The sequence below is a fragment of the Eulemur rufifrons genome, chromosome 16 (genome assembly GCF_041146395.1).
Source record: "Eulemur rufifrons isolate Redbay chromosome 16, OSU_ERuf_1, whole genome shotgun sequence".
NCBI lineage: Eukaryota > Metazoa > Chordata > Mammalia > Primates > Lemuridae > Eulemur > Eulemur rufifrons.
In genome coordinates this window covers 8,920,643-8,943,070 of record NC_090998.1, presented here as the reverse complement: position 1 = coordinate 8,943,070, position 22,428 = coordinate 8,920,643, and the positions used below count along the sequence as shown (strand labels likewise).

Sequence of the window (22,428 nt, the reverse complement as noted above, 5' to 3'; positions counted from 1 at the left end):
TTATTAATATAAAAGGGGAGTTTATCCAGGTTGTGAAATTAAACCTTGCCACTATCAAAAAGGAGTAAAGACTTTCATCATCACACCTTGAGAAAAACATACGTCATTTTTCTGCAGCTTAGCTGAGAGTCATTTAAGTCTTTCTCTTCTGGAGCCTCCAGAGTCACAAATTAGGTGGTGGATGGACAGAAAGAACACTTGTCAGGTTCATTAACTAACTGTTTAATCTCTAAACATTTAGTTCTGACTTTTTTCTTCCTCTCCCGTATCACAACCACCACTGACAACTGTGCTCAAGAGTCCCACAGTTTCCCACATACTCTGAGATAAAAGAGCAAGGAGTATTAATATTTGTCTGTGACTGACATTGAAAAAGGAAGAAGACGGGAACACCTGGGCTGTAGGACCCAGACTACTACCAGCATCTGCATGTGGGTTTTGGATGCAACATTTGAGACAGTTAAGAGAAAAATGAGAAAGAAAAGAGGAAAGGACCAATCACAAAAGGGATGAGTTCTCTCAATTTTACAGGTCTACAGATATTCAGGGAAAGGCATGTCTTCCAACAAAACATAAACAAAACAGAGTTTACTAAGATTGTAAAGAAAAACCTCCAATATGCAACTCTACAATTTAAGTTGCCAAAAAAAATTGCTCTCTGTAGTAAAGCCATTTAGAGATCTACCTATCTATTTAATATATGTATCTCTAGATATAGATAATTGTTTTGTAGAGAAAAAGAAGGGGAAAAAATCTAAGGCTAAAATAGTCTCTGGGGGTGCTAAAAGTACAATTAAAAAGGCATCATAGTATACCAGAGAGTACGTAGAAATAGGAATCATAAGTGGGTTTGAATCCGAACTCCCATTTACTAGCTGAATGAACTTGACCTTGTATGACTCTGCTTTCATATTTATAAAATAGCTCTCCTCTTTATTGTGTGGAATTTTCATGATGATCCTATGAGCTATGTGTAAAATAACAGTGAAAGTACAATACAAATTCAAGAAATTAATTCCAGTTTCAAGATTCGATTGTTATTATGCTTTAACAATTAATATTTTTTTCCAGTCTGTAGGATTAAATATTTTTACCAACTCAAAAATCCATAAGCCACGGTTTTGTCAGCTGCCTCTGCCATATCAATATCTTCGAATGCCTGCTGCCCAGGCAGGAGGTAAGGGTGTGATTTATTTGTCTGCTAGAATAATAGAAGAAAAATTATGCTTTATTAGCTGGAGTTGAAATTAAAAGCTATTTTTCTCAGTATTAAATCTTGCAACTGCAGCAACTTCTTGGCAAGTTATCTTCAAATAACATTTTCCTTTCAAAAACAAGATGTTAAAGTGGTTATTATTATTCTCTCTCTGGTGTCTAAATTGACTGCTTTTTTTGTCCTAGCCTTCTATAGTCTTGCTACTTCATATCCTTCTTATCTACTGTGGATTCACTATTTGAGTTAGTTAGAGTAAGACCGATTCTATTGCAGTAAAAAACCAACCCCTACATCTCAATAGCTAAGGATAATGGTTCAGTTTTTGCTCACATAAGACCTACTTGTGGGTCTAGTAGCTCTCCAGAACAGCTCCCTGCCGAGTACTGAGTCAGGGATAACCAGTCTGCTTTCCTCTGTGACTCTACCACCTCCAGTGTGCCTTTCAGGGTCACAGCCATGGGGAAGAAGGAGCAGATTTGCACATGACTTTTATGGCCAATAGTGGAGATGGCTTATGCCATGTCTGCCCACGTCCCTGCCCTACCTGTGAGGGGGGGCCTAGAAATGGGAAGGAACATATGGATATTAACTATCTTTCTCATATCTTTTTAATGAAGATCAAAGTGATTTTTTTATATTGACCAAGATAGAATAATTCAAATTTTGGCAGACATACTACTGTGCAATCTTTTTGTGTTTCAGGTATACTTGGAAATGAGGAAAAGTTGAAAAGACTCTGAATATTCTTTTCTGCTGCTATGAGGCCTAGAGAAATTTCTCTCTGCATGCTGGACTGTCTTGTAAACTTACTTTCTAATAAAAAATAAGGATGGCACTATAAAGTATTTTTTTAAAAAAATAATAAACACATTTTAATATAGTAGACTGTTTACCTGGAAAGGCAAGGAGTAAAGTTTTAGTTGAAAACAAAGGAATGAATAAGAATATTCCCTCAACGGAAAAAAAAAATCCTATATAGTGAAAAAAAGAACACTGTTTTAAGAACAAAGAGACGATTTCTCTTCACACCTCTATCTACTCTCTGTGACTTTGAAAATTTGCAGACTCACTTCACCTTTTGGAGGCTCAGTGTCTTCATATCTAAAGTCAGAATGGCAGCACCAAACTCACTGAGGTATTGTGAGCATAAAATGAAAAAATCTAATTATGATTCCATGTAATAGAATGTTATGTTAAAAAAAACTGAGAAGCATTATTAATTGATTTTTATATCCTTCAAAACCAAGTACATATCTTCTTTTCAACCTTAAGAGAGAGCATGCCAGTGAATGACCAGAAAACGAAAAGTCGGAGTGCCATCATTATAGTCTTATCCCAAATATTCTGTAATATTCTATATAAATTTTTCTTTTGGTATTTGTCACCTATCTACTTTTTCCTTCTCTTTTTCAGTTATATCACCTTAGTCCTGCCCCTCATTATTTCATAACTAGATTACTAAAAAAAAAAATTCTAATTTACCTTTCTTGTCTCAAGTCTCTTTATATATCTATTTATAATTGTGTATTTATATATAATTATCTTCAGAAAATTATAAATAGTTATCTTAAGATATATATATAATATATATCTCTCTCTTCTTTCTTATCTCTGGAGTATCACTTTCTTTTTTAGGATAACTAACTCCTGCCTTAACAGATCTTATTCATTTCTCCTAACCTTCATGAGGTTTTATTATATAATTATATCTCCTGCTTACCCAATTATGTTAAACACACTCCCAAAATAGACATTCTATTCTAGAGGAGTAAGTTTTTCATTATCCTTTTGAAGCATCTCTTCCCACTTCTAGGCATATATTTGCATAGCCCTTTCCCTGGAATGCCTTCCCACTCTCCTCTGCTTCCTATCTATCAATGACCATCTTAAGTTCCACTTTGGGTAAAGTCTTTTCTGGCCAAACCAAACTTGAGTCTCTTTTCTTTCTTAAATCCCCATTGTCTATAACGCATACTTTACTGCATCCTATTGTTTGCTGTTTACCTCTCCACATTTCATTCACTGTGAAAACAAACAAACAAATCATTCCTGAAATCCTCTTGCTCAGCCATTCCTGTTGTTTGGTTCTCACTGCAATGGAAGATATGTGATCATCATTTCAGTGTCAAAGTAATATTTGGTGTATTAAGTTACTCTTTATCTTTCTCTTCACCAGTTGAATAATCATCTTAGAGAGAGCTGTATTAGTTTTTATTTATTTAAAAAAAATACAGTTGCCTCTAGAGTATATTTGGTTTATTTTATTTTATTGATTTGTGGGGTACATTATAGATTTGTTACATGGATATATTGCATAGTAGTGAAGTTTAGACTTTTTGTATAACCCTCACCCAATTAGCATATGTAGTACCCATTAAGTAATTTCTCATTGCACTGCCCTCTCCCACCTTTTCTCCCTCATGCCCTTCTGAGACTCCAGTGTCTAATATCCCACTTGCTGTGTCCCTGTGTACTCATTATTCACCTCTGGCATATTTAAGTGTGAACACTGGTATTTGACTTTCTGTTTCTAAGTTATTTCACTTAAGATAATGGCCTCCACTTTCATCCAGGTTGTTGCAAACAGCATTATTTCATTCTTTTTGATGGCTGAGTAGTATTCCATGGTATACATACACAATGTTTTCTTTATCTACTCATCAGTTGATGGGCAATTAGCTTGATTGCCTACCTTTGCAATTGTAAATTGTGCTGCGATAAACATACGAGTGCAGGTGTCTTTTTATTTTTTTTTTATTTTTTATTTTTTTTGAGACAGAGTCTCACTCTGTTGCCTGGGGTAGAGTGCCATGGCATCAGCCTAGCTCACAGCAACCTCAAACTCCTGGGCTCAAGCAATCCTTCTGCCTCAGCCTCCCAAGTAGCTGGGACTACAGGCATGCACCACCATGCCCAGCTAATTTTTTCTATATATTTTTAGTTGTCTGGTTAATATCTTTCTATTTTTTAGTAGAGACAGAGTCTCGCTCTTGCTCAGGCTGGTACAGGTGTCTTTTTGATACAATGATTTCTTTTCCTGGGAGATACCCAGTAGTGGGACTGTGGGATTGAATAAAGGATCTATTTTTAGTTCTTTGATAAATCTTCGTACTATTTTCCATAGAGGTTGTACTAATTTACATTCCCACCAACAGTGTCTAATAAATGTTTCCTTTTTTCCACATCCTCACTAACATCTATTATATTTTGACTTTTTAATAATGGCCATTCTAACTAGAGTAAAATGGGATCTCATTGTGATTTTTATTTGCATTTCTCTGATGATTAGTGATGTTGAGCATTTTTTTCATATGTTTGTTAGCTATTTGTATGTCTTCTTTTCAAAAATGTGTCTTCATTTCATTTGCCCACTTTTTAATTTTAGGATTGTTTTATCTAATTCTGTGAAAAAGGCCGGGCGCGGTGGCTCACGCCTGTAATCCTAGCACTCTGGGAGGCCGAGGTGGGCGGATCGTTTGAGCTCAGGAGTTCGAGACCAGCCTGAGCAAGAGCGAGACCCCATCTCTACTAAAAATAGAAAGAAATTATATGGACAGCTAAAAATATATATAGAAAAAATTAGCCGGGCATGGTGGTGCATGCCTGTAGTCCCAACTACTTGGGAGGCTGAGACAGGAGGATCGCTTGAGCTCAGGAGTTTGAGGTTGCTGTGAGCTAGGCTGATGCCACAGCACTCACTCTAGCCTGGGCAACAGAGTGAGACTCTGTCTCAAAAAAAAAATAATAATAATAATAATAATTCTGTGAAAAATAACATTGGTATTTTGATAGGAATTGCATTGAATCTGTAGATTGCTTTAGGTAATATGGTCATTTTAACAATATTGATTCTTTCAATTTACAAGCACGGAATGTTTTTCCATTTGTTTGTGTCATCTGCAATTTCTTTCATTAGTGTTTTGTACTTTTTTAAATTTTTTCTTTTTTTTATTTCAGCATATTACAGGGGTACAAATATTTAGGTTACATATATTGCCTTTGTCCCACCTAAGTCAGAGCTTCAAGCTTGTCCATCCCCAAAACGGTGCGCACTGCACCCATTAAGTGTGAATATACCCATCCCCTTCTCCCCCCACCATTGCAGATATTTCTCACCTCCTTGGTTAAATACATTCCTGGGTGCAGGGGGGTTGTAGCTCTTATAAATGGGATTGAGTTCTTGATTTGGTTTTCAGCTTGGTCGTTATTGGTGTATAGCAATGCTACTGATTTCAGTACACATTGATTTTTGTATCCTGAGACTTTACTGATTGACTTGTTAAATCTAGGAGTCTTTTGGAGGAGTCTGTAGGGTGTTCTAGTCATAAGATCATATCATCAGCAAAAAGAGATAGGCGTGGAGAAAGTGGGCACCCTTGCCTTGTTCTAGTTCTTAGCAGGAATACTTTCAAATTTTCCTTGTTCAGCATGATCTTGGTTGTGGGTTTGTCATAGTATGGTTTTTATTATGTTGAGGTATGTTCCTTCTATGTTTAGTTTTTTGAGGATTTTTATGAAGAAGTCATGCTGAATTTTATCAAATGCTTTTTCTGCATCTATTGAAATGATCATATGATTTTCTATTTTAATTGTTTATATGGTGAATCACATTTATTGATTTGCATATACTGAAACGTCTTTTCATCCCTAGAATAAAACCCACTTGATCAGGGTATATTATATTTTTCATGTGCTGTTGGATTCAGTTTGTTAGTATTTTTTTGAGGATTTTTTGTGCCTGTGTTCATCAGGAATATTGGTCTGTAGTTTTCTTTTTTTGTTGTGTCCTTTCCTGGCTCTGGCATCAGCGTGATACGGGCTTCACAGAATGAATTAGAAAGGATTCTGTCCTTTTTGATCTTTTGGAACAGTTTCAGTGGGATTGGTACCAGTTTTTATTGTTGGTCTGATAGAATTTGGCTGAGAAACTGGTCCTGGGCTTTTTGTTGTTGTTGTTGGGAGATATTTTATTACTTATTCAATCTCACTACTCATTATTGGTCTGTTCAGGAGTTCTATTTCTTCCTGATTCAAGCTTGGGAAGTTGTACGTTTCAAGGAATTTATCCATTTCCTCTAGGTTTTCTAGTTTCTTGGGACAGACATGTTCATAGTAGTCTCAGATGATATTTTGTATTTCTGTGGTATCAGTTGTAATGTCTCCTTTTCCATTTTTGACTGAGCTTATCTGAATTTTGTCTCTTCTTTTCTTAGTTAATCTAGCCAGTGGTCTATCAGTGTTGTCTATCTTTCCATAGAACCAACTTTTCATTGGCTCTTGCTGCTCTTAGAATTCTTTCCTTCATGTTGACTTTAGACAATCTGATGACTATATGCCTTGGTGAAGTTGTCTTGCAATAAATCTCCCAGGAATTCGTTGAGCTTCTTGTATCTGGATATCTAAATCACTAGCAAGACCAGAGAAGTTTTCCTCTGTTATTCCCTCAAATAGGATTTCCAAACTTTTTGCTTTTTCTTCTTCTCCCTCAGGAATATCTGTGACTTGTAGATTTTGATGCTTTACATAATCCCATATTTCCAGAAGGCTTTGTTCATCTATAAAATTCTTTTTTCTTTACTTTTGTCTGACTGGGTTAATTCTAAAGATTTGTCTTCAAGCTCTGAAATTCTTTCTTCTGCTTGGTCTAGTCTATTGTCAAAATTTTATACCATCTTTTGTAATGTCTTTATGAATTTTTTTATTTCCAAAAGCTCTGTCTGTTTGGTTTTATTTGTTTGTTTGTTTAAAACAAGGTGCTTTTGATATCTGATTTGCTGTCCTCCCAGCTATTAACACCTTAGCTGCCAGGGATTTTAGATTGCATTTGTTTTCCTGCTGGTGGAATTTTGTTTTCTTTTTTAATATCTATCTCTTTAGAAAATTTTCATTCAAGGAGGGAGGGTGGAAGGGTGGGTGTAGGATAAAAACTTACCTAATGGGTACAATGAACACTATTCTGGTGATGTGAATACCAAAAGCCCTGACTTAAGCATTATACAAAACATCCATGTAAAAAAAAAGAAAAAAACACTTGTGCCCCCTTGATATTTTGAAACAAAAAATTTAAAAAGAATAATAATTAAAAAAGGAAAGAAAATTTTTCATTCATGTCCTGAATTGTTTTTCTTATTTCTTTGTGTTGGCTTTCAACTTTCTCTTGGCTTTCATTGAGCTTCTTTAAAATCAGTATTTTGAATTCTTTATCTGATATTCCAAAGATTTCATTTTTATTTGGATACATTGCTGGAGAGTTAATATGATCCTTTGAGGGTGTTGTAAAACTCTGCTTTTACATATTATCAAAATTATTTCTCTGGTTTCTTCTCATCTGGCTAGACTGTCTCTTCTTCTTATTTTAGAAATTTATTTTCAATTGGATGGGTTTTTTTTTTCCCCCTTAAGAATGTGACTATAATGTATATTGTGTATGTTCCATTCTATGTGCTTTCACGGGCAAAGACTCTGTATGAGATCCTTGGTTATAGATAGCCTTTGTGTGGTGGCTTTCTCAGATGCTGGTTGTAGTAGCAATGTACTAGAAGCATGAGCAGGCTCACTGTCTCCTGCAGGACCAGAATGGTGGAGGTCTCAGAAAGCTTATGTCATTCTCCAGTGCTGTGCACTTTTGTCAGTATGCTTTTCATTGGGCTGTGCAGTTCAGCCTGTAGGCCAGTAGGTAGTGCCCATGGGTAAGAACTGACTGTGGCAGAAGCAGATGGGTATACGTAATACTCCAGTGGTGGGCACAAGCCCCAGCCCAGATGGGGGTGGCAGGGGGAGCTCCCAGTGAAATGCAACAAGGTCTCCATGTGGGGGAGGGAAGAGAGCTGCCCCAGCTCCACTACCAGACCAGCAGAAAGGTGATCTGCCTCCCTGTCATGCCTCTGTCCAGGTCCTCAGGATATTTAGATCAGACAGACACCACTGTCCATCTGCAGGAACACTGCTGTTCCATGTGGAGACGGGGAGGGATCCTACCCCTTGTGCAAGCCTGGGCCCAGAGGGCACACCTCCCATGGGGATGCAGTCACCCCTAAATGCCCTGGAATGGCTATCCATGGTCAATATCTGTGCTGAGCTCCCGTGGTAGCAGCCCCAGCAGGGTCTGCAGCAGTTGGAGGAGAGAAGAAATCCCCCTCTCCATGTCCCTTCATGAGCACTGGGGCTGCCTGGCCACTGGGGTGGAACCACAGTCTTCCCCACAGAGCCCAGCACAGTGCGCACATCTCTGCTGAAAGATGCACAGTCACTCTCCGCCCATAGTGGAGAACTCTATGACAAGGAAAAGCTCACATTCTGGTTTCTTTTGTCCTCAGGGGTGCTCCCTTGTTGTGGGACACTCCCTCATCCATTAGGAACGGCAATCCCTGAGGCCTAGACCACTGGGGGCCCTGCTGCACCATGGGATCAGCCACCCTGTATCTCTGCTGCAATATGAGCAGATGTTGGGGAATGTGTGCAGGGCATCTGGTGATGTGAAGACACGGGGCTGAAGGTCCCTGGTCAGTGCAGAGTTCCACAAAGCACTGATTAGGCACTTGCCACCGTAGCTTGCACCCAGGGGGAAAGCAAGCAGCCCCATGTGAGCTGGTAGCCCAGTGTAATGCCCTAACAAAGTCCCCAGATCACAGCCCACTCCAGTACTTGAGCCCATTAGGACAGAGCAGCTCTTTTTTAAGTTCAGAAACTAGCCGTCTGCCACTAGGGTGAGGGGAGCTGAAAACATCTCCACCTACCCTTTCCGTGTAATATTAAGTCCCCTGTTCAATCTCCACCAGCTTCTTGCTTCCTTCTTTTTCTGTGTCATAGCTTCTTCCTGGGAGCTCTCCAACAGGCTCTAGCACTGCCCCCTTAGCACCCTACTTCTGCTATGATTATTCACCCATAACTTTGGTTCTTCCTTCTGGGGAGAATTAGTGTTCAAAGTCTCTAGTTAGCCATCTGGGGAAAAAGAACTCTAGAGCCTATCTGAAGAAGCAATATAATTGAGCTTCATATAGGACAAATAGACAATTGAACAAAATAACAAGTTCCAATAATAAATATTCCCAGAGCAAATGACATTATTCCACTTTGAGAAATAAGGCAGCTATAAGAAATCAATGATAAAATGAGGTTCACATTGGGGCCTCCGTGTTGTCTCCCCATAGTGGGTGTGGGAGCCTTCCCTGCACTACCTGCTGCTTCAACAATGGCTTACCCAATGATGGGGAGACAAAACTCTCCGACTTTTCAAGTGAGAAGCGAAGGACATTCCGACTTTCAAGTGAAGGAGATGGTCCGGAAGTATTTCCCTGAGACCTGGATCTGGGACTTGATGAAACTCGAGTAAGTTGTATGTTGCCTGGAATTTAGCCTAGGAGAGGATTTGAATCCTGCTGTATGATTCTGATGTCATCCTGGATTCCTGATCCTTTCAGTTCTGCTCCACTCTTTTCTGGGAAATATTTAGGTTCCCAGTTTATTTATCTCATAGCTACACAATGCTAACTTTTTCTAATGTGGTCCTTAGATAACTAAAATAATAGAAAGCAAGAAGCTACTGTCCTCTTTAAATAAAAGGAAGGGAAGGGAAAGGGAAATGAAAAGAAGGAAGGAAGGTAGGAAGGAAGGAGGGAAGGAAGGAAAGAAGGAAGGAAGGGAGGGAGGGAGGGAGGGAAGGAAGGAAGGAGGGAAGGAAGGAAAGAAGGAAGGGAGGGAGGGAGAGAGGGAGGGGGGACTTCTAAAAGACAGCACTAGGAGCACTAAACTTTCGATCAAGTTTAGCATTTACCACACTAGGTTACCGAGTTACCGTGTTCTAGGGTCAGCTATGTTTTGTGTTAAAAAAGAGATTTGTTCAAATGCTGTTTCTTTGTTCCCTCACTAGCCCATCAGGTGGAAGCGAGTTGGCGGTGAAGGTCCCTGACACCATCACAGAGTGGAAGGCCAGCGCACTCTGCTTGTCTGGAACTGCAGGGCTTGGCCTCTCCCCTGTCGTCTCTCTTGTAGTCTTCCAGCCCTTCTTCCTCGAACTCACCCTCCCCTATTCCGTGGTGCGAGGAGAAGCCTTCACACTCAAAGCCACTGTGTTCAACTACTTGTCCCGATGCATTCGGGTAAGGGCGCTTCTCTGGAAGTGAGTGAAAACAGAATGAAGGAATATAATCACCATGCTTTACCTAGGTCTCTAGGTAACGTGGTAAATCAGAACTGAATATGATCTATATTAATTTTGGAACAGAACAGATACTAAGAGCAAAGTTACCTGACAGCTCCAAGGTGGTAAGGTTGTATTCATCCAGCCCTCTATATCTGTGTATTCCTAAATTCCCGCATTATATACACCTCATTACTTCACTTTCTCGCTTTGACTAAAGAAAACATCTCTTCCTTGTGTTGTTGGCACTAGACAAAATCCTGAGCATTTATCCTAGTTCCTGTCAGTTTTTCAATTCCCTTACTGCAAACACCTAAACTCCACAGCATTTGATAGGATTTACCCTGTTTGGACAGCTTGTCAAAGCCTCTGGACAGGTCTGCACTGTCCCTCCCCGCTTCTCCCCCCTGCCCTCTACCTGTGTGCCTTCACAAACTTGTGGCTGGTGTGGGACAGGTCAGTGTGCAGCTGGAGGTCTCTTCTGCTTTCCTGGCCATCCCAGTGGAGAAGAATGAGGAATCTCACTGTGTCTGTGGAAATGGGAGGAAAACCTTGTCCTGGGCTGTGACCCCAAAGTCACTGGGTGAGTGGTAATGCTGTTAACAAATTCCACTTCATGTCCTGTCATGATTTCCTTTCCTCTCTGACCCCCCAGCACATGTTTTTGCTCCTCCTTTAACACTGATCAAGAGAAAGAAAACCATTAAATATATTGGGAAAGTTAAAGGAAGAAACTATTCATATAGAATCACTGTTTAACTCCTTAAGAACCTTATTCCCTAGGAAAAGTGAATTTCACAGCTACTGCAGAAGCTGTGCGGTCTCAGGAATTGTGTGACAATGAGGTGCCTGAAGTCCCAACACTTGGACAGAAGGACACTATAGTCAAGCCCTTAATAGTTGAGGTATGTGGGTGTACTCTCTCTGAGTCTCGGAGGCCTTGTTATATAATATACCATTATCTAACATGGATGTGATGGTGACACTTCATTCCCAGGAATATGAATGTATCACCAACTCAAGTATTCACTGACATTTTCTTTTCTACTTTGAAGTGATTCATTTTCCTTCTGCACACTCAGTATCACTTTACTTTTTTATTGTTTTTCTGTCAATACATAGCCTGAAGGATTAGAAAAGGAGGAAACTTTCAACACACTGCTCTGTGCATCAGGTAAGTGTAAAAAACAGATTAAATTTTCCTATTTAGCCACTTGCCAGAGTATATTCCATAGTTGTGGGGTGTCCTTTGGGGAATACTTTCCTCTGAACAAAACAACAACAAAACAAAAAACTCTTACACTCTCCCATGTGCAAGGATAAGGACATCTGATGAAAAACATTTTCCTGATAAAAATTATTTGGAATTAGGTTCAATTTTCTTAGAGAAATGAATAGAAAATACTATTGAGGGTGTTATTACTACCATGTTTTAAGAAGAAACAGACATAGAGAAATTAAAAGACTTGCCTAAAAGCTCTTGGCTAATTATGAGGACAAAAGCTGTTGACCACAGGACAGGATTCTTTCTAATACACCTGTGTTTCCCAAATGTCTTCCTAAACTGTCTTCAAAATATTGAAATATCTGTGTGACACTGGTATTATGTATTACTCAATTTATAGTTTAAATGTACTCATGTTTTCACTTAAACAAGTTATTGTAAGAGGAACTCCACGTCACTAACATATATAGAACACCAATATTTACTCATATCGTTAATATAACTGCATAAAAATCACCATTAAAAAATTCAACTTTGTGCCATCTATTAATAGAATCATCTTGAGGACAGTGCTCACGCTGCAGGTCTCTCCTCTCCATATGAGCATCCCTGGATAATCTCACCTAGTCACATGGCTTTCATAACAACTGTGCACTAGAAGCCATAAAATTTACATCTTTGGTCCACGCCCTTTTCCTGAACTCAAGTTCATATGTTCAACTGCCTACTCATCATCTCTACTCATAGGCTTGTTGGTCTAATAGGCATCTCAAAAGGAACATGTTCAAAACTGAACCTCTTCTGGGCCCCACAAATCTGCTCCTCCCACAATTTTCTGTATCTCAGATGATGGAAATTCCATTCTTCTACTTGCTGGGGACAAAAATTTTGGAGTTCTCCTTTATTATGCTCTTTCTGTTACTCTCCACACCCAATCATTCACAAATCTAGCCAGCTCCACCTTCAGATTGTATCCAGAATCTGCCCACTTCTCACCACGTCCACTACTCTAGTCCTTCCTCTCCTGGACCATCTCAATAACTTCATAATTGGTCTCCTGGTCTTCTCCCCTTCATCCCCTACAGAAAGAGGGATCCTTTAAAGCATACGTCAGATCATGCCCTTCCTCTGCTCTAACCCTTCTGGGATTTCCTATATCGCCCAAAGGCAAGGCCTAAGTCTTTAATGTCACCTACAAACCCTCACTATCCCATGACTTTATAGCCTACCATCTGTCCCCCACTCTCCTTGTTCCAGTTATACTGGCTTCCTTCCTCCTCTTGGAATGCACCCAGCATGCTTCAATCTTTGGAGTCTTTTTACTTTTTGTTCCTTTTTCCTGGAAGCATCTTCCCCGGGTATCTGTAAATCTTACTCCTGACTTACTTAGAGTCACTCACATATGACTTTTTATCACCGAGCCACGTAATTGGGATCTTCCTCCCCACACTCTGCACTTCCTGATTTTGCCCTATAAACATTTGACCTTTAATTTTCTTTATAGCACTTATCAATGTTCATCATGCCAAATACATTGCTTACTTACTTATCTTACTTCTCCCATAAAAGTGAAAGCTCCAGGAGATTGGGAATTTTGTTTTGAAAATTTCTATATCACTGCACTTAAAACTGGACCTCTTACGTAGCACACACTTAATACATATTTATGGAATGAATGTGATTATTAAAAAACACTAACAGTAATTAATATAAATCATAAAGAGAAGGAAATAAGTATACTGTAAGTATATGCTTACAAAAAAAGCCATAGAAATATAGCACAAATATATATGGTTAATATGGACTTCACAGAAAGATTAATCATGACTTTAATAGAAACCTGGATTGCATCAAAGAAATTATATGATGATAACGAGAAATGAAAGTTTGGAACTAGATCATACAGAATAAAAAGATTCATAACATAAATATAACATTTATCTCATTTTCCCCTTTCTTATATGTGTTTTTCTTCTTTCATTAGATACTGGTGTGCCTGAAAAGTTGTCACTGACTATTCCTTCAAATGTGGTGGAAGGATCTACCAGGGCAACATATTCAGTTTTGGGTGAGTATCTCAGCCCATGGGAAGCAGCTGCCCATCCCTATAATTCTAATGCAGGGGCCTCACCATCCATGATTAATGAAGTTCCTGACACTAGGCATTGCATCGAAAGAAAGAGCATTCAGCTAAGAGTTACACTATGTATTAGTTGGAAATGGGGTCAAATAGATGTCGTGCTACATATTATACCTTGATAAACTCTAAAAAGTAAGGAGGTTCACATCTCTGTCCCCTCATCTTCAAGTGATTTACAAGGTGGCAATGCTTCCTAGTAGATTCGAAAGCTATTGTAGTTCATCTTACACAGACATCAGAAAAGATGTATTGCCTGCCATTCAGTTTCTTTCCTGCTTTTTCCATCCTTGAGCAGTCTACTTTCTCTTCTCACCATTTTCTTTCCTTCCTATTTCTCGTTTTTTCTCCTTTTGTACGTTCTTACACTTTACTCCATACATAATTTGACCTTCCATTAGCTAGCCCAATCTATTTCCCTAGCACAACACAAACCAGCTCTGTGATCCTCTCATTTCTCTATAACTTTCATTCCCCAGGAGATATACTAGGCTCTGTAGTGCAAAACCTTCAGAATCTTCTACAGATGCCCTATGGTTGTGGAGAGCAGAATATGGTCCTTTTTGTCCCTAACATCTATGTTCTAAACTATCTGAATGAGACTCGACAGCTGACAGAAAAGACCAAGGCCAAAGCCATCAGCTACCTCATCAGTGGTGAGATACTAACTCAACACGAGAAACCCATAATTGATCTCCTAATCTTTTGGTGATCTCAAATCATCTCTTCAGTTAATATTTGATAGTCACTGTTGCTGTGATTTCCAATAAAATGTCTATATAGCTGGAAAATTTGATGGTATCAACAAGTCTTGGGGACATCTTTGTAAAATAATAGTTGCCCTATGATTCCTCAATGGCATTGATGAAGAAACTCAATAATCCTTTAATGTCTCTGCTATTTCATAAATCTATGAAAACTTCCTCTTCAGGGTACCAAAGGCAGTTGAATTATAAGCACAGCGATGGTTCATACAGCACCTTTGGGGATCATGGTGATGGAAGTCAGGGAAATACTTGGTAAGAAAATTATTTCCATATTCTCTCTGCAGATCCATGACATTTCAAGATTCTAGAAATAGTTACTCTCTAATATCTAGAGTTCTTTGTGGAAAATTGTTAGTCTTTAAAAACCCACATGCTATATGTGTTATCCCTACTGGGCAATCTCACCATTTCATCTCTGAAAGCTCACATGCTCTCATAGCACAGGAGACAGTGGTAAAATAAGGATCTCCAAAATGGAAATATAAGGCAGAAAGTGTCTTATGTAAAATGAAAGAGGAAGAAACTTTCACATGGTACATTAAAGAAGGAGAGGACGGGGAGGACAGAAAGAAACTATGATGTAGTAAAATCAGGAGAAGTCATTCAGGAAAGGCAGTTTTGATGGTGGGGAGGGTTGGAGGCTCCAACAAATATTTCATGGGAAAAAAAATGAAAAGCATCAACTCTGGGGAACCAGTAAAGTTGAGAGATTTAAAAATAGAGATTCATATGTTTGCTGGACTAGAGAATATTCAGCTCTCAAGTATAGCTTCCCAACAATTTTCCCCAACAATTTCCTCCGCTGAATTGTGAAGTTCAATGTCTGGAGGCAATGCACAAAGTGAGCTCTAAACGTGAGGTAGTCCTCATGTTTCAGCCTCTCTTTTGCTGGACAGGCTCACTGCATTTGTGCTCAAGTCCTTTGCTCAAGCCCAGCGGTACATCTTTGTGGACAACTCACACATCATGAATGCCCTCACCTGGCTGTCACAGAAACAAAAGGAAAATGGTTGTTTCCAGCGCTCTGGATCACTGCTAAACAATGCCATGAAGGTGATGCCTTCTCTAATTTTGTTCTGGTCCCTGAAGTTAGTGATATGTAGGAGGGAATGATGTTTATATTGAGTCCTACAGTCCCCGTGGCATAGCTTTCAGGAAGGATGGTGGACTCTAAAGCCCCTGAAATCTAGCAATGTTAGCAGTTTTTCTAATTGAATGAAAAATAGTATTCAAATAAAAGTGAGGGAAGGTCATTTGGGGTAGTCTCAAGAATTTTAGGGCAGAGGAGGATGAGGGAACATCAACAATAAGGCAGAAGAAAAGAAACTATCTAGTGAAGATGCCAAAGGGAAAAGGAGAGTTAGCAGACTCTGGCTAGTGACTACTGGAGTGTTTGAGGCTCTCTGCCTCTGGTCCTTACAGGGCGGGGTGGACGACGAGGTGACACTCTCTGCCTACATCACCGTTGCTCTGCTGGAGATGCCACTGCCTGTCACTGTATGTACAAGCACATTCCCTCTACCTCCTTCACAATTGTAAGGAATAAAAATAATGACACTATGAATCTCTGAAGAAAATTAATTGTGGTTTTCATGATATTTGATTTGGTATATTTCACCGGAATGTAAAGGTCCTTTTGGAAGCTGGAGGAAACTATTCTTTGGTTAGAACTATGATATTGCATGGGCACATTGGGGTTTTTAATCTGGGGTTAGCCTGGGGACAGTTCATTTGCCTAGTTCTGCTATTTTAGGATTGCCTTTCATCTTTGTAGCACCCACTTGTCCGAAATGTTCTATTCTGCCTTGAAAAAGCCTGGAGCTCCACCTCTGAGGCCCACGGAAATCTTGTCTATACCAAGGCATTATTGGCCTATGCCTTTGCCCTAGCAGGAAACCAGGCCAAGAGAAGAGAGCTGCTTGAATCACTAGACAGAGAGGCTGTGAAAGAAGGTAAGAACTGCTACTGCAAAATCCACTGCTAACAATCACCAGTGATCAAAAGAAAGGAGAAACATAAAGCAATGATAAATGTTTCCAATGAATCATGTCCCAATTACCTTGATTTGATCATTATATGTTATATGCTTGTATCAAAATATAACATGTACTCCATGAATATGTACAATTATTATGTATCAATAAAAAATTTTTAAAAAGGAAGGGAGAGCACCTCTACGGAGTTCACCCCTATCATGCTACCTTAATTTTAATGAACATAAGAAATTATTGTTGATCTAGCACTTAAATTCTCTAGGTAACCTGGACCATTTTATCAATCCACCCATTATAGACTCTATACAGCCACAACTTCTAATATTGCACAAGTATGTAATAGTCACAAAGACTCAAGATGATTACCTGGGACTTTATTTTTTTAGCAAAGATTTGCTCGATTATGACTATTTAACACTTTTTTAAGTTCATTTATGTCAATTTATTCGGTGAGCTCTAATTATAATCATCATTTACGGATTAAATTTTGAAACCATTCTATGAGCTTAAAGATTCTCCCCTTTTCCATTTTAAAGAGGATTCAATCCACTGGCAACGTCCTGGGAAACTTCAAGAAGCTAAGACATTTTATCACCAACCCCGGGCTCCTTCTGCAGAAGTGGAGATGACATCTTACGTGCTCCTTGCCTATCTTACTGTACAGCCTGCCCCGTCTTCAGAGGACCTGTCTGTGGCATCGCGTATTGTGAAGTGGATTACCAAGCAGCAAAACCCCCATGGGGGCTTCTCCTCCACTCAGGTCTGTGAAGGAGAAATAAATATATTAACACATATGTAGACACGACCATATTTTAGGGGCTGAATAATTGAATGTTTTGCATTTCGAATGCACACCTTCTCCGTCGCTGTCACCTGCCTTGTTATTTTCTGTGTGGATTGCTGCTATGCCTTCTACACTCTCTCACATCTTCTCTCCTTAGTGGACCCCCAACAGTACAGGTAGGTCAGTCTTCCCAAAGCAGTGTTTTCATGGGATTACTTCCCTTAGATAGGAATTTTTTTTACCCAAATCCTAAAATTATCTGATATTTCACCCAAAATATGTCCTCTCCCCAGTAAATATGAATGCACCGATCTAATTAGGCAGATCCCTTCGATTTTTCTGCAATTGGCTTCACATAGAACATTCCCCAGCCTGGCACTCCCTGACGACTCTCTTCTGTCTATATAAACCCTTCTCATTATTCAAAGATAATCTTCTTTCTCATCTTCTTCAGTCTTCTCTTACTGTTCTAGCCCATATTTTCCTCTCCTTTCTCTGAATTTTTATAACTAATATTGTCACATACATTTATAAATTATTGAAATAGCCTCCATTTGTGTCACGTATTTAAGTGTTATTTCCACATGCATATTGTAAACTATTTGAATAAAGAAACTTTTTTATTTCCTCCTAAATTACCTAGAATAATTCATCATTAATAACCAGATCTGAATTGAATTAAAATTGAGTTAATAGACTGTGTTTATGACTAAATAATTCTGAAAGAACATAGTGTCGTTACGGTTTACATCTGGTGTGATTTTGCTGCCTTCCTCTCCGGTGATTTCTGCACCCGTCTTTTTTCAGGATACAGTGGTAGCTCTTCAAGCCCTCTCCAAATATGGAGCAGCAACTTTCACTAAAAGTGAGAAAGCAGCTTTGGTCACCGTCAAATCTTCAGACACTTTCTCTCAAGAATTCCAAGTAGACGATGCCAACCGCCTCCTGCTACAGGAAGTCGGGCTGCCAGAGATTCCTGGGGAGTACAGCACCACCGTGTCAGGGTCAGGATGTGTGTACCTCCAGGTGAGACCAAGGGGATGCCGCAAATGGAAGAGAAAGTCTCAAGAGTTAAATTTGAATTTCAAAATAAAAAAAAAGAAATGTGTGCTAAGCGAAGATATGAATAATCTGGAATAGACTATTTGAACCCAAAGATAAAGGACTTTTTTCATTTATTTTAGACATCCCTGAGATATAACATACTTCTCAAGAAAGAAGGGAAAACACCCTTCACTCTGCAGGTTGATACTGTCCCCAAGAACTGTGATGAAGTAGATGCTCACAGAAAATTCCAGATTCACATCAATATTAGGTAAATCCTAAATCATGACTAGACCTTTTGTAGAATATGGAGAAATTGATTATTTTTGTGTGGGGGAACTTCATTGTCCAAAGTCACACATAGTGAATATGGAATAGTTGTTTATCAAAAAGAAAATTTTCTTGACTTACTGAAATGCCTTAATGTTAATAATATGATGTTGCCATATCTGAAGAGTATGAATTTAAAATGATGGTTTTTTCAAACAACCATAACAGACACAAATATGGTAGAAAGACAAATTGGGTGGTAGAAATAAAGGGGAAGGGGAGAGTTCTGTCTTAAATGAATTCTAAGGAATCTTATTCAAATGCCCCCTCTCTTTGCCTTGCCTGGATAGTTACACTGGGGACAGGCCCAGCTCCAACATGGTCATTGTTGACGTGAAGATGGTATCAGGCTTCATACCTGTGAAACCATCAGTAAAAGAGGTAATCCTTAAATCCTTTACAGAAAGCAAAGTCATGATAAATGTCAACATTGATGTTTATCATTTTGACTTTGTTGATGCAGTTTTCAAGAGGTTTACATCCTCAAACTTGCCTCTTCAGAGCGATTTTGCATAATTTTAATAGTGGGTATCATGGTTGTATGGCATTAATATACAGCATAGTTAGAAATATGACAAACAATGTTCCAGAAAACTCTGAGACATCTAGATATGCAGAGTGTTATTGAATTATCTTCCAACTACATATAAAAAGGAAAAAGGGGGTATATATGCATGTATATTTATACATATTAACCTATCACATATAGATATCTGTATAAACATTTATAGCATATATAAAAAGAGATAAGTATTCAATAAATATTATTATTATCATTATGATTATTACAATTATTCTTGAAGCAATCAAAATTAGCAGTTTGGATATTCTGAGAAGCCATTTAGAACATAAATATCTAAAATCTGCTCCTAGTACAAAATTTCCTCATTCCATATTTCTGGCTTATCCTCTTGGTCAACAGCTCCAAAAAGGGCCTCCCATCCAGAGGGCTGAAGTGAGCACCAACCATGTTCTGATTTACTTTGAAGAGGTAAGACTCTGTGGCTCTGCTAGATCTGGAATAACTACTAGAGGGTCTAACAAACCAAAACAGATTCCAAACAGTGCTGTTCATACACACAGGTGAAGGAGGGCAAAATAGCTCCAAAGGGAGATGAGGCCTGGACTGATCAACAGGCTTGATGTATCACATTTGGCTCTCCACACAACTGCTTCTTTTGTCCTTCTTTTATCCACCACTATGTTATACAGGTCACAAAATGCCCCAGTCTTTCCATAGGTTTTGGCACAGATGGATAGCATAACTACAGAGTTTGATAGTATCTTAGGAAGAGAAGATAGTAACTAATAACTAAGTTAATCTTTGGTTCCAATTCAGTTTTCCTGTCTCTCCAGCTAACCAGTCAAACCCTGAGTTTCTCCTTTTCGGTGGAACAAGACGTCCAAGTAGAGAATTTAAAACCAGCTACAGTAAAAGCCTATGATTATTATGAGACAGGTGAGTGGGATTCAGACATGCTGAGCTTTGAGAAGCTGGTGACTAACCTAGTAAAGGATCACCTTAAAGAGAACAAAACCCCACAATCTTTTACTGGAAGAAAAAGTGACTTTATGCTCACTGGATAATCATTTTCTTGTAAGTTAACCTCTCACGTGCCACCTAAACACATCTTAGAGCTATTCTTATAAACTGATGGTGGAGCAATAAAGTGATCAATTCTATCTAAATTTTCCTATGAAGTTGTTTGTTCTTGGATGAATTATTCCAGAAAGATAAAAAGACTAGCAATAACAAAAAAAAAAAAGCCACACACACACACACACATATCCCAGTACCAATGTGTGATGTGAGACCTAAAATTTGATCTGTTTTTGACTTATGCTTAGAATAGTCTCACAGAATTTGGGAAATTTTGCAATATATCAGGAATTTTTTCCATTTGCTCATGACTTTGAATTAGAAACTTACCAGCATGATAGCATGCTGGTAGTGTTAAAATTTATCTCATTAGGTTAAATAAAGGTTCAGAAAAGAAGCTACAACTCCAGTGGAAAAAAAACGCAACTATGAAAGGGACAATTCAGAGTCCCATATTTATACACAGGCACACCACCTGTGTAACTTGCCCCTCAATTCTGTACCCAAGCCCACTTTTCTCTTAGTTCCTCCACCCCAATCTCAACAGCTTAGTACAGAAGTGAGTCATTTTTATTGGCTCTATAGCTATACTTTATACTTTCTTTCACAGTTTACATAGTTTATTTACAGTTAACATCTCAAATGTCTATGGCAGAATGTCTTCACTCTTTCTTTCGAATCATTGGTTTTGTTTCAGATGAATTCAGCATTGAAGAATACAGTGCCCCTTGCAGTGGTGGTAAAGTATAAACAATAAAATCTAATGCCAACTTAAAGAAAATAAATAAGCATCTCAGTTCTCTGCATAAGGCTGCTGCTTAAGATGTGTATTTTTTCCATATTATAAAAAAACGTGTTGTGTCCTTTAATTGAAGTATATCAAATGTATTATAAAATTTCTTGATAGAAGACATGCAAATAAAATATAATTACTGGTGTATGTAGTGGCTTGTTTGAAGATGAGTCCTGGAATCTGCCACATATCAAAACCAAATTATCTGAGTGCGATGTGCACCGTCTAGGGGATGGACACGCTTGAAGCTCTGATTCGGGAAGGGGAGGGGGAGGCAAGGGCAATATGCATAGCCTAAACTTTTGTACTGCCATAATATGCTGAAATAAAAAATAAATAAATAAAATTAAAAAAACCAAATTATCTAATATTTAGTTTACTTTCTATACCCAGTGGTGCTATCTTATATTTATCACCCATGATCCTTCTAGGATATTCCTAATTGTATACTAGTTAAGGCCAGGAAAATTGTCCCTGTAATTATTCATCTAGTACAGCAAGAGGGGTGTGATTTATAAGACCTGCCTTTTATGCTAGTTGACAGGGTTCATTTTTTATAGCATTTGCTGGGAGACTTTTGGCTCTCCACTTTAAAATATGAAAAAATTGAGAGCAGCCCTATGATTAAACAGAACTAAAAGCTACTAAGTCCAAATATTTATAATTGAAATATAAAAAACTTTTTTTAGTAGGTCACAGAATTTCTCTAATATGTCTACCTTTTCTTCCACTGTTTAGAATCTGAACAAGGAAATGCTTGAAAACAGAAACTATGGACCTCATCAGATGAACTTCTCTAAAAGTGAAGAACAAAGATTTAGGAGAGAGGAGAGAAGAGAGTTGGAAATACATAAAATTTGTATGTTGAATAAATGTGTGACATTTGCAACTTTTTTGTTCTTTATCAATATTGTATTTCCTTTCCTGAATATGTGTTTATTCTCTATAGCATTTTTTAAACCACCAAAAAACTGTACAAAGAAGTACACTCAAAAACACTGTGGATGGATCAAAGTGACATTCAAAAAATTATTGAATTAACCCACAAAAAGATGGAAAAAGAAAACAATGTTTCCAAACATTGGAAACAACCAAAATGTCCATCAATAAGTAAATGGTTTAACAAACTGGTATGTACATACCATGGAATACTACTGGCAATAAAAAGTAAAAAACAGTTGATATACACAACCACTTGGGTGGATCTCAAAAACATGCTGAGTGGGGGGGAAAGGCCAATAGCAAAAGGTCACATATTGTATAATTCTTTGTATACAACAGTCTTTAAATGACAAAATTATAGAGATAAAAAACAGTGGTTTCCAGGGGTTATGGATGGTAGGGGAGGAGGGTGGGTATGACTATAAATGGGTAGTACTAGAGAGATCTTTGTGGTGAC

General features: G+C 38.4%; 1 protein-coding gene across 2 annotated transcripts in view; it reads left to right on the top strand.

Moving 5' to 3' along the window:
* LOC138397167 (pregnancy zone protein-like) overlaps nucleotides 1-21,922 on the top strand; it is a 48,717-nt gene extending 26,795 nt beyond the window's left edge. For both annotated transcript variants that reach the window (XM_069491107.1, XM_069491108.1), the window contains exons 17-36: nucleotides 1,072-1,177; nucleotides 9,367-9,544; nucleotides 10,086-10,314; nucleotides 10,812-10,938; nucleotides 11,139-11,260; nucleotides 11,478-11,529; nucleotides 13,565-13,648; nucleotides 14,197-14,373; nucleotides 14,649-14,736; nucleotides 15,381-15,537; nucleotides 15,907-15,981; nucleotides 16,259-16,436; nucleotides 17,015-17,238; nucleotides 18,070-18,288; nucleotides 18,447-18,577; nucleotides 18,927-19,017; nucleotides 19,559-19,627; nucleotides 19,993-20,095; nucleotides 20,934-20,975; nucleotides 21,768-21,922. In XM_069491107.1, the coding sequence (XP_069347208.1) occupies nucleotides 1,072-1,177; nucleotides 9,367-9,544; nucleotides 10,086-10,314; nucleotides 10,812-10,938; nucleotides 11,139-11,260; nucleotides 11,478-11,529; nucleotides 13,565-13,648; nucleotides 14,197-14,373; nucleotides 14,649-14,736; nucleotides 15,381-15,537; nucleotides 15,907-15,981; nucleotides 16,259-16,436; nucleotides 17,015-17,238; nucleotides 18,070-18,288; nucleotides 18,447-18,577; nucleotides 18,927-19,017; nucleotides 19,559-19,627; nucleotides 19,993-20,095; nucleotides 20,934-20,975; nucleotides 21,768-21,790 (2,475 nt within the window). In that variant the 3' untranslated portion in view covers nucleotides 21,791-21,922. The remainder of the gene's footprint in view (nucleotides 1-1,071; nucleotides 1,178-9,366; nucleotides 9,545-10,085; nucleotides 10,315-10,811; nucleotides 10,939-11,138; nucleotides 11,261-11,477; nucleotides 11,530-13,564; nucleotides 13,649-14,196; nucleotides 14,374-14,648; nucleotides 14,737-15,380; nucleotides 15,538-15,906; nucleotides 15,982-16,258; nucleotides 16,437-17,014; nucleotides 17,239-18,069; nucleotides 18,289-18,446; nucleotides 18,578-18,926; nucleotides 19,018-19,558; nucleotides 19,628-19,992; nucleotides 20,096-20,933; nucleotides 20,976-21,767) is intronic.
* Nucleotides 21,923-22,428: the final 506 nt, after the last annotated feature.